Genomic DNA, 11,753 nt, shown 5'->3' with positions numbered 1-11,753 from the left:
TATACATACGTTTGTCATACGTATTTTTAAGTTTTCGGGTTAATAGGGTAGTTCAGATGATGTAGCATATGACGTAAGAACCAAGCCAAACCAAACCAAAACAAAACTCCTTAACTTCTATCAGCTGTCTTTGAACTTTATTAATTACTATTTAGTGATTCTCTCTTCATTACAGTCAGGGAGGCAATAGGGATGAAATAAATATAGGTCCCTGAGTTCAGTCTCTCCATAGAAAGTGGTCGTGTAGTTCACGTACTTTGGGAGACGATATGTTGGCCGCTAGATCATGATGTCTCATATGCTAAATTCTTATCTGATAGATAGATATTTCTCCGCACACTTGACGAACAATATAGGAGACGTCAAGTTGTCGACCAATGTAGTTTATGGAAGGAACGGTCTCTGGCCTCCCACCTATCAATATTGTACATGCACCTAAAACTGTGATATAGCTGGACATGTGGGCGCAGCGCCCGGCCCCTTAGCCTGTCCTACGAGTCCTAGTCGCTTTGCTTGGCATCCTATCATAGCCGAAGCGGTTCAGCCCTAGTATAAGATTTTTGGACCCCATGTCAGGCAGTCATAATGGATCGATAGGACATGAAATGTACACTTAACACAATTCAATTGTTTAGCTTTGACATTTTCACTTATTTGTGCACCTGTGTTTTTTATAATTTTAATTTCAGATTTTCAATGCTGCGATAAAGTTTAACTATCACACTCAAAGGATTTAAAAAGGTTAAAAATGGCTGATTTAAACACTAAATACCAGAAACTAGCAACAGAGTATGCTAAGCTCAGGTATTTGCTTGTTTAATACTTGTTACAGGACAATTACCATGAAAATGATATATATAACATGATAAATTCAAGAAAAAACAAGAATTGTAGTTATGTAGGGCTATACTCCATATAGCTTTTATAGAGATATTGAGCTAACATTTTTGATTACTGCTCACAGTGCACACTTCAATGGGTAAAGTTACTGTTCTCATCTATTTTCAAAAAGTAGTCGTCTGTGGACACCTTAATCTCAAAGGCATTTCCCCAAGCGGCAATTTCCCAAGGGCATTTTCCCATGCGGCAATTTCCCAAGGACATATCTAAGGGAAAACTTCCCAAATGTGTAATTTCCCAAGTCTGTCCTAGCCGCAGTGCTTAGCCCCCCTAGCCTGTTCTAGCCACAGAGCTTGTCCCCTTAGCCATTCCTAGCCAAATGTGCTTGGCCCCCCCCCATCCTAGTCGCAGCGATCGGCACACATTGCAGCCTGTGCCGCCTCAGAAGGCCTAACCTAACCTTTGGGAATTGTGGCTTGGGAAATTATGATTTGGGAAAATGCCTTTAGGAAAATACCTAACATCTAGTAATGTAGGTCCCAGGTTGGAGTTCTGAAGAAGGGGGTTCTAGAGGAGCAGGAGAAAAACCAGCAGCTCACAGATCTGGTAAGAATACATTAAGTATCAAGCAGAGTAGGCTAAGCTTTCTGAAACTAATTTTCCTAGACTAATAAGATAATTTAGAGTGACCCTCCAGTTGAAAAGGGGAATGTACATTGTACAACTAAACTGATATCATTTAAACCTTTGTCATGGTATGGGACCATCTTTTAACATTCATACTTGGAACTCTCACCCAGTTTCCTCCATCATTCTTATAGCACTCCTTGGTTGGGCCATAATCCAAGTGACGGCCTCCACAGTAGTAAAGCTGATTACGAAAAACAGTAGCTCTCAATTCTATTTTTTCTTTTAAATCCCTTACAGCTGCGTTACAAGGAATACTCGCGGTACAATCCCTCCTCGTCCAGAATAACCTCCTCCAAGTAAAACTACGGTTTTGTAGGTGGACAGTGGACACAGGCTTAGTAGAAAGTCCTCCAAATAATCTTGCAGACTCTGATCTTCCTTCGGGAGATACAAGAGTTACACAGTTAGGGTGGTAGTCCCTGCAGTGAGTGAGTTACGCATTCCAATCTAGAAATATATGAAATTATTCAAGAATTACATCTGTTATGTAATTTTGTGCAGTGCACTTGCAATTTAATTGGAACTCTAACTCAGTTCCCACACACTAAATAACCTAATTTTTTAACACAATAAAGCATAATCTACTGCTTAAAGATTTTTCCATCATGCTCTTTCAAATGCAGGGGTGCATTTAATTCCAGCTTTTTTTAATACAAGGATAGGGAGGGGGAATAGAGAATATATCTATCTGTTAAGAATAAATAGACAATGCATAATGGCATGTAAGAAAGTCCTAAGGCCTAATCATTTTATTATCTCAATTTTCACAAAGAAAATCTTTTATTACAGATAACTGAAAGGAATGTTTACGAAACATTTAAGGAGTTATATGTTGAATCAAAACCACACACTGAGCAGAATGGTACTTCTCTGCAAGTTCTGTTAAAAGAAACTAATACGAACATTTTTCTTAAACAGTAATACTAACGTGTAACTTAAAATTATTTATTATTCAATATATTCGGAACTAAATATCTGCATTGACTTTAAAAATCTTTTTTAAAGAGATTTTTTTTGTCCCCAGGACATGAACGGGTTGTTACGATCAAATCTCGGAATTTTTCTATTGCGAAAGTTTGGTGTTGTCTGGGGTGTTTTATATTGATCTACCAGGGGTTTTAATCTGGCAGCACATTTATCCATCCACACTTCATTCTTACCGAGAAGAGGGCTGACAAGAATCCAGCTGTCCAAGGCAGCTGGATTCTTGTCTGTTTTTAGAGAGACCCCACCCCCACCCTTGAAGATGAATCTGAATGGTAACTACCCTTACTACCCCAACTACCGTCTGTTTTTAGAGAGATACCCTTGAAGCTGAATCTGAATGGCAACTACCCTTACTACCCCAACTACCTTCAGTTTTTAAAGAGACCCCACCCCCACTCTGTAATTATTCTTTGCGCATGGTATACAATATGGGTATCGATTCTCATTAAATCAATTGTTTTAAGCTTGTTTCTGGCATTCATAACACTCTCCGACCTTTACTATCCTCACCACCCACCTTCTCAAGGGTGCACAATCCGTAGTCAAAAAAAGGGATTTTATACGTTCACCCCTCTACCCACCCCTGGTCTGAATTAAAAAAAATTGGAAAGAAAGAAAATCGAAAATCGATATAATTTTTTTTAATCCTTAAAGAAAATCTGACATTTATATATATATAATAGATATATATAATTGATTTATTGTATGCACTATAAATATATGCGAAACCAAACCATTAATGCGCGGGTTGAACTCATATATTTATGGTATTGATTATAAATATTTTGGTATATATTTGTAGATTTCAAGTTATTTTTTGACAAGTGATTTTTAAAAGTCGATTTTTAAAAAATTTTCACGAAAGCAAAACAGGTTGCCACAAAAAGATCATTTAAATATTTATTAATTCATTGTTACATTAAATTTGATAAAGAAATTATTTATTTCCAGCACTGTTAATCTTTCTCTGCTTAAGGAGGTTACAACTTTCAAACTTTGAATCTGATATTTGGACATTTAGACTTTTTTACATTACCTGGAGGACGAATTTAATATTTTCAAAGATGGAATTGTATTCTACACGATCTTCTCATATATCAATTAAATTTAATACAACTGGTCAGAAACCATAATTAAAAATTTTTGACAAAATTATGTTTGGGAGAATATGGAGAGAAATGCCGAAAAATGCCTCATATTTGGCACTTTTTTAACTGTTTAAGGAAGACCTGTAATTTTTTGTCTGCGTGTGCCGTGTAGCCATCGTTGCTTCAGGAATTATCAAAAGTCAAAGTAAGAAATTGGGAGATTTTCTTAATCAACATCGCAGTTAAACACATGAAAAAAATCAACTTTTCAAGATCACCCAGTATATAAGGTTTGTTTGTTTTTATCCAATAAGAGTCAAAATGGCTGAACCATTTCTTTGTGATAACTCACAGGACCTCAGGGAAGATTTACGGGCGGTCAGATTTAAAAATTTGTTCTAAAAATAATATTGATTTAAAAAATTGGAAATTCCGCAAATTATTTCAGGAAAATCAGCAACATTTTGTATCGCTATTATTGCAAATGAATGAAAGGCTTGCAGAAAGGTGTGAATTGTGGATTGGCAAGAATTGATTTTAAATATTTTAGATTCATGAACGGGACACACAGTTGCGTAAACATGAGAGTGAAATGGAGGGAGTCCTTTTCAGGTTGGTTTAGCTTCACAGAAACACAGGGTTAACCACATGATAGGGTTAGGGGGGGGGAGCCATGGAGAAACACAGGGTTAACCACATGATAAGGTTAGGGGGGGAGCCATGGAGAAACACAGGGTTAACCACATGATAGGGTTAGGGGGGGGGAGCCATGGAGAAAGGTGCGAGAAAGATTAAGTCTTGTCATTGTACAATAATAAAAGAATTGAGTCATTGCAAAAAGCTCGGATTTTATAATTCCTATCTTTCTAACCCAATATTGCAAACCTTAGATATTTAATTCTGTAAAATCAAAAAGTCTAAGTTTGCAATATCAAAATATTTACACCATCAGATAAGAAATTTTGAATTTGTGGCAAAGACTCAAGTTCTGAACTTCTTAAATTTTTTATTTTGTTTAAATTTTTAGAAACCAGCAATTAACAAAACGAGTAAATGTTCTTCAGGACGAGATAGATGGTTTTCAGGTATAGATAGGGGATGGGAGATAGGATATAGTAGGAGATGGGAAATGGGTAGATCGGAGATAGAAAATGGGAAATGGTTGATGGGAGATGAGAGATAGGAGATGGGAGAGGGGAGATGGGAGAGGGGAGATGGGGTATGGGATAGGAGATTTTGGAAGAAAGGACTTTTCTTTTAAAATATACGTTTTTTTGTAACTTTTTGATCATTTCAGGTGAAATCGAAAAGCAAGAAAAGGAATGGATCACAGAACAGAGACGAAGCTGAAAGGAAAATATTTAATTTCTGAAAAATAAGTCTGAATAAATTCTGCGTTATGAAAGCATAACTTTAGTTTAAATTAACTGGTAGATTTGTGCCTATTGCCCATATATTCAATCTCCAATACACTATAAAATTTAATTTTTATTTTATAATATTTTTGAAGAGTGATTAATGAAGAACTTGTGTCCAAAATCACCGAAAATGCAAGGTAAGCAATCAAGCTTGAACACCCCCGCTTTGCCTAGATATATAAAAGTCGAAAGTTCTCCAATCAAAGTTTGAGTTATGACTGGACACACAAACAGATTTTTACTTTTATACAGAAGATCCAAAATTTAAGAAATGTTTAGACTCCACGCTACCCTGGATGATATTGAGAAGCAGTATGAAAACACTATACTCAGTCTTCAAAATCGGGTTCAGGTATACTCAAATTATTAAACTCATTTAATAAAGCGAAATTTATACTACATTTAAATCCTGAACCCGCATTCTGCATTCATAAATTTAACACCACTTTTCATCTGTTTAATGTGTTTGTATTGACAGGGATACAGTCTCAATAAAAGATGAAGGATTTTGTTTGAACTTGCTTACATTCCAAATTATTGATTGATTAATTGATTGATTGCATATTTGATTAGTTTATTGAATTTTATTGCATGGTTGATTAATGTGATTAGTTAAATAAATGATTGTTTGATCGATTGATTGATTGATTAGGATCTTGAAAAGGAGAAATCTCTGTTAGGAAACGCGCAGAAGAATAAAGAAGAAGAATTATCCGACACGGTCTCAATTATTGAGAGGTATATTTTACAGGGTTATCCACAAAGATTGAGACTTCACGAGACGATTGTACGGAATTTGATTTTATTCCGTCTGTTACCTTATATTCATTATTCCCCGCAACTGCTAACTTGCTTGTTTCTTTGCCCAATCATCATATAAGCCATTAGATTACTATATATAAGGCGGAATACATTATTTCACCATGGGATCGCCACGTTTTAAGAGTTTACGGTCGTCTGTACGGTCTTATCCTTTGTACGGTCTTATCCTTTGTACGGTCTTATCCTTTGTACGGTCTTATCCTTTGTGGGTAACCCTGTATGTCAATTATATTAATTTTAGAAAATAATCTTAAAAATTGTTTGGATCTCGTCAAATTATAATTATATTTTGGTAGTTGATCCTCGACCATGGTCTACATAAGACTTCTCTCCCGAGCTTTTCTTGTTGTCTACGACTAGGCTCGGGAAAGCTGTATCTTGAAATGTCGGAATGCTTAGTCAGACCATACATAAACAAAAGGGTAATAATCAAATTGAGGAAAGGGTCATGAAGCCTCCTGGCAAGTATATTATACACCAATCCGGTTTTTTTCCTTACTAACTGAGCAACTGGAGCCCTCTTGGAAAATCTCTGACCGCGCATTGATAAAGAGACAACTCTCCAGCTGTATTTACGGAGCAGATCTGATTGGTAATAATGGGATTATTTATCCTAATGCCGCATACACATCGGAAAGATGAATAAAACCGGAGGAAAAACGGGGTTTTTCTTTAAGAAGATCTCTCTATACCCCTCTAAAACTTCCTGAACCTCCAACCTTATCCCACTGCACGAGCAGATATAGTGGAACTTAGAAACCGCTTTGCTGTGGAATCTTAATCAAAACTTTCTGAGAGGGATCAGCATTTTGACATAGGAGTTCTTGTCCTAGGGGGGTGCTCCTAGATCACCTTGAACCTAACTAAATGCAGCTATGGGCTTTGGAGATTTCTTGATTTATTTTTTCAAAATTACTGCAGGATACATGAATGATGCAGAAGATTAAGAATTTTAGAAAAAATCAAAATTCTACAAATTTACATCCGGAGTATAAACCTGTAAAAAAATTGACAAAGTCAGCTTCATGCTGATTTTGAATAACCTTGTGGAGGAGCGTGCTACTCAAATTCAGGCTGTACACAGCAAATAAAAAGAAATACAAATTGCTTTGTCAACTATGTTCAGGAGTGCATATTACCCTTTCGGAGGGAGGGGGGGAGGGATGCTGATAATACAACAGTAAAATAAAGTGAAGAAGGGTAGACAAAAAAGAAGACTATTGGAAGAAATGATTATCTGCAGTTTAAACATGTAACATTCTATCTTTAAGAAAAACTTTGTCTGCAATAAGGTTACACCTGGTTAATGAGCTCTAAAATATCTAAACCCTTAACAAAACATTTCAGTGTATTTTATATTTCATAAAAAGTGTTAGAACCTTTAACATTTCAGCCTCGATAGACGCATAGTGGAGAAAACTAGATTCATACACCTAAAATGTGCTTCAATTTTTTATTATTGGAGGTTTAAACCCAAAAAATAATTGTTTTTTTTTGTTAATTTCTTTTGATTTGTTAAATCTACATTGATACATTTATCGTATGAAGATAATAATTAGGCAGAAAACCTCTAAATGTTTCGGGTTTCCTAATAATCTCATGAAAACTTTTTTGAGTCAAACTTTTTTTCAGTCTAAACCACACAGCAAAGTTTAAATGGACTTTTCTCGTAAAGGTTTCGACAGGAATTTCTAAAAATCCACATGATAGTTAAAGAAATAGTTTACTTTCAGAATCCGAAAAAAACTTCAGGTGTCTTGGTTTTTAAACCATCTTTATAGCTGAGGTGAACGGTGATCCCCGGGCTTCTCATGGGTCCCCTCAAAATAAAATCGACCAATTTGGCCTAGCCGTTAGGCCAACTATAGCTAAAACATCTGTTGATCAGCTTTTACTATTGCAGGGAGAAGGATGAGCTAAGATCCAGGGTGACCAACCTTGAAAGGGATTTAGCATTAAGGTAAGAATGAATTTATGCTCGACAAAAATATTAAAAAGTTAAAGATTAACATCTTGTTTTTAATTAATGATAATTTTTACCCAAAAGTTCATCTATTTTCATCTTTAAAGAACCTTACAACATTTGTCGCTCCGCGCAAACATATCGCATAGCGAACATATGAGCGGAAATAATGATTTTCAAGAAGGGGAAGGGGAAGGGAATGAGCTTTCAAGACAATAAACACCCCAAGGGAAAAACATACATAATTGTCAAGGTCAAGGCCTTCGTCCACCTCTCCCTATCTATATATAAATTTAGCTTGTCTTTCTGTCTGTTTGTTTTTATGCAATAAACGTCAAAACGGCTGAACCGATCGGGCCCAAATTTTGTGTGGGACTTCACGTGACCCCAGGGAAGGTTTATAAATGATCAAAGCTTTAAAAATGTGTTTAAAAGTGTTTTACTTTTGTAAAATTTTGAAAATGCGCGAAAAAATATTACGAAATCCGCAAACTTTTTTTGGTTTTTATTTTATACTATACATTGAGAAGATGCTCAGAGTTAAAGCTACAAGTAAAAGATAAAATAGAATACGGGCGTGAAGGGCCCCAAAAGCCTAGTTTCTTAAATTATGATATGGGGGGTATATTTATATATACCATATAGAATGGGAATAAATGAAATACTTTAATTTCAAAACAAATGTTGTATCTTCATATTTTGATTTTTCATAAAGGAGTTTGGAAAGTGTGTCGCGGACTGATTTCTGTTCCCAGTTTTCCTTCATTGATCCTGAACTGGAGAAAGAGAAAGAGCAGAAGAATAGAGAATTAGATTCTTTAAACACAAGGTTGATAATTCTTTTATTTATTTTAATTTTACTTTAAATTGAAGTTATCTTAAACTTATTTTATCTTTGTGGCCCGTGGTGGGACGACTAACCGATTTATAATTGGACAGCCAGTACTTTGCTTGTCTGTCTGTTTGTTTGTATCTAATAAACGTCAAAAGGGCTGAACCGATCGGGCCAAAATTTTGTGTGAGACCTCGCATGACCCAGGGGAAGGTTTATGTATGCTCAATTTACAAAAATTTGTATTCAAAAGCTTTCGATTTTCGCAAAATTAAAAAAATCTGCGAAAGAATTGTAAATCTGAAAGAAAAAACTTAATTTTGTTTAATCGAAGAGAAAACACAGATAGATTGAGCAACTTTTAATAGTTGGAATAGAAGATTAACGTCTGAACGACTGAATCAATCCGGCTCAAATTTTGTGTGGGACCTTGCATGACCCCTGGGAAGGTTTATTGATGCTAGAATTACAAAAAGTTGTAAGTTTGAGTTTGATTTTTGTGAAATTTTAAAAATGCGAAAAAAATATTTGAAAATCCGCAAACCTTTTTTTGTTTTTGTCTTATATTGTACATTTAGAAATGTCCAGCTTTTTTATATTTTATTTTTTGGATTAAAATACAGCTAGATCATATTTTGCCTTGGGTTGGGTCTTAAAGCATTAGGTTTTCAACAATTTGTTATTATAACGCAAAATTCCACTTCGTGGCCAAGCACGCTTAAATTTTGTAATCATTTATCACAACAATAAAAACAATTTTGGGCGCATTTGCCGCGAAGAAGACTTGTGTGATAAGATATCCAAATGTTGTTTCATTCCCCCCCCCATACTCGCCCGACAGTGTTAAAGAATATTGTTGTTACAGAGTTTCTGAGTTAGTGTCCCGACTACAGGAGGTAGAGAAGGATCGAGAACACTGGAAACTAGAACACCAACTCTCACAGATTAAACTGGATAAACAGCACCAAGGGGACCAGGTTAGCTTACTTGGTTTTGCAGCCTTTGTCGTTGATTACCATTATCCACATGGTGCTCGTGGTGTGTAGCACCTGCGCCCTAAAGGCAGTCTGTGGGGTTCCATGTTTGTTTCCCTTTCAGATTTAAACTTGATTTGAATTTGATGAGCCCCCTGTAAGGATTTCACCAATAACTATAAGCAATGACTAAAACTAAGAATTGTTTTAGTAGTGATAAAGGTAAATGCGCAACTAACTCTAAAAGTTTTAGTTTTGGGGAAAGCAATAAATATGTAATTAATCGCAAAATCTGTGTTCCTTTCAAATGATCAAACTCGTAATATTTGTTCAAGACTTAATATATTTAGGACTCTTTTTCAATGGTTTAACAATGAAAACGTGGGCATGTGTTTTACTGTGCTTTACATAGTCTAATATTGTGGAATAACGATTAACACTTTATGAGAATTAAAGAATATTGCAACCGGAGCAAATATCGTCTTCCATCACCAAAGAAATAATCCGCGAACATGGCTCGTATTTACTCCTTTTTTCGCTACAGTTTCATTAAAAAAACAACTATTTATTTAGCTTTCAAGGATATAAAAAGTATTTTGAGTGAATATATTTTAGAATTCTAACTGGACTGTTAATCCTAATTTGATCCAGACAAAAATATTTCCCTTTTTTAACATGTTAATATTTTATACTTTGAAGTCTGTAAATGACTTCCAAAGAATATTTAGTTTTTCCGTCTTTGTTAAATGTCAAAGAAATTTTTTTTTAAATTAAAAGTTATTTCTAGACTTTATTAAACTAATGAGAACGTATTTAAGAGGAATATAATTAACCTATGTTTAGGATTCCCATGATGGTATATTCGTGAATGATAATGAGATTAAATCTGTTTTTAAGTCAAGGTAAACTTTTGTTTCTTCTAGTGGCAATGGGGTAAATATCAACCGAAACATCAAACATAAATCTTTTGGTCTTAAAACCAAAATCTGATCTGTTGAAAAATGACCTCAACTCTGAATGTTTCATTAAGTTTAAGCAGACAAAATTAAGAAAAATTATTTGAACAATATTCCTGACCTGGATCCGGATCCAGAATCTGCTTAAAAATTAAATTGATCCTAAGCACTGTTTCTTAATCAATTTTTAAATTCCAATTTTAATTTGATTTAATTTTAAGACTAAAAAAATTTTCTTGAATAATTAAATTTAAAAATAAATAATTGGACTTAAAAAACCGCGGAACAGGAAGGCGACATTTAATGTCTAATGGAATTGTTATAAAATAAATAGTTTTAATATTTGTTGGAATAATATTTATGGTTTTGTTTACACCGCACAACTGTTGTGTTAAAAGCAAAATTATCTTGAGTCCTACTGTTGTTTTTTCACCGTAAAAAACATTAATTTTTATTTGATTTTATTATCAATAATATATAATACTAGCCTATTCCGGATCTGCAAGCTTTTGGCTTCCTTGATCCGGTTCCGGATCCGCAAAAATATGCGGATCCACGGATCCGGATCCAAGGGGTAATATCAACCAAAAACTGAAAAAAAAACTTTTTTACTCCTAAAACCAAAATCTGAACTTTTGAAAAAAAGAGAGATTATAAAAATTTCCTCATTTCTGAATGGTTCATCAAATTTTAGAATAAAACTATGCGGGGAAAAAATAAAAAAAAATTCAGTAAATGTTAGAGAAATGACCTGGATCCGGATCCATTTTTTCCAGTGCGGATCCAGGATCAGGATCCGGATCCGCATCAAAATTAAATGGATCATAAACACTGGTTACGCCACTGGTGAACCCTTTAAAACATCAGCTAATACACATGTCAATACATTTGATAATACACATGATAATACACATGATAATACACATGATAATACACATGATAGTACACATGATAGTACACATTATAATATAATACACATGATAATACACATGATAATAAACATGATAATACACATGATAATACACATGTGTTGTCGCAAAGGAACAAGATTCTGACGATTTTAAAGGTATTCTTACCGGGATGTATGGGTTGGATAGTGTTTCTCCCCCGCCCCCCCTCTCTCTTCAAAATTAGGTTTACAGGAAATAAAATATAAATACTACTGTCATGTGCACTAATTAAC

General features: G+C 34.7%; 1 protein-coding gene and 1 long non-coding RNA gene across 2 annotated transcripts; both read left to right on the top strand.

The window, feature by feature from the left end:
- Nucleotides 1-657: 657 nt before the first annotated feature.
- Nucleotides 658-7,815, top strand: LOC111713540 (protein phosphatase 1 regulatory subunit 21). Its single transcript, XM_023488417.1, has 9 exons — nt 658-804; nt 1,377-1,446; nt 4,156-4,217; nt 4,633-4,690; nt 4,903-4,958; nt 5,116-5,160; nt 5,303-5,375; nt 5,676-5,761; nt 7,749-7,815. The coding sequence occupies exons 1-9, from the start codon at nt 749-751 to the stop codon at nt 7,807-7,809; spliced, it is 567 nt and encodes a 188-aa protein (XP_023344185.1). The 5' UTR covers nt 658-748; the 3' UTR covers nt 7,810-7,815.
- Nucleotides 7,816-8,503: 688 nt separating this feature from the next.
- On the top strand, nt 8,504-10,553 carry LOC111713545 (uncharacterized). The gene is made up of 3 exons (XR_002767737.1): nt 8,504-8,637; nt 9,506-9,617; nt 10,458-10,553. It is a non-coding gene; the product is annotated as an uncharacterized LOC111713545 (long non-coding RNA).
- The last annotated feature ends 1,200 nt before the right edge of the window (nt 10,554-11,753 follow it).

The sequence above is a fragment of the Eurytemora carolleeae genome, unplaced genomic scaffold (genome assembly GCF_000591075.1).
Source record: "Eurytemora carolleeae unplaced genomic scaffold, Eaff_2.0 scaffold1445, whole genome shotgun sequence".
NCBI classification, from domain to species: Eukaryota; Metazoa; Arthropoda; class Copepoda; order Calanoida; family Temoridae; genus Eurytemora; species Eurytemora carolleeae.
This window is presented reverse-complemented; position numbering and strand designations above follow the sequence as displayed.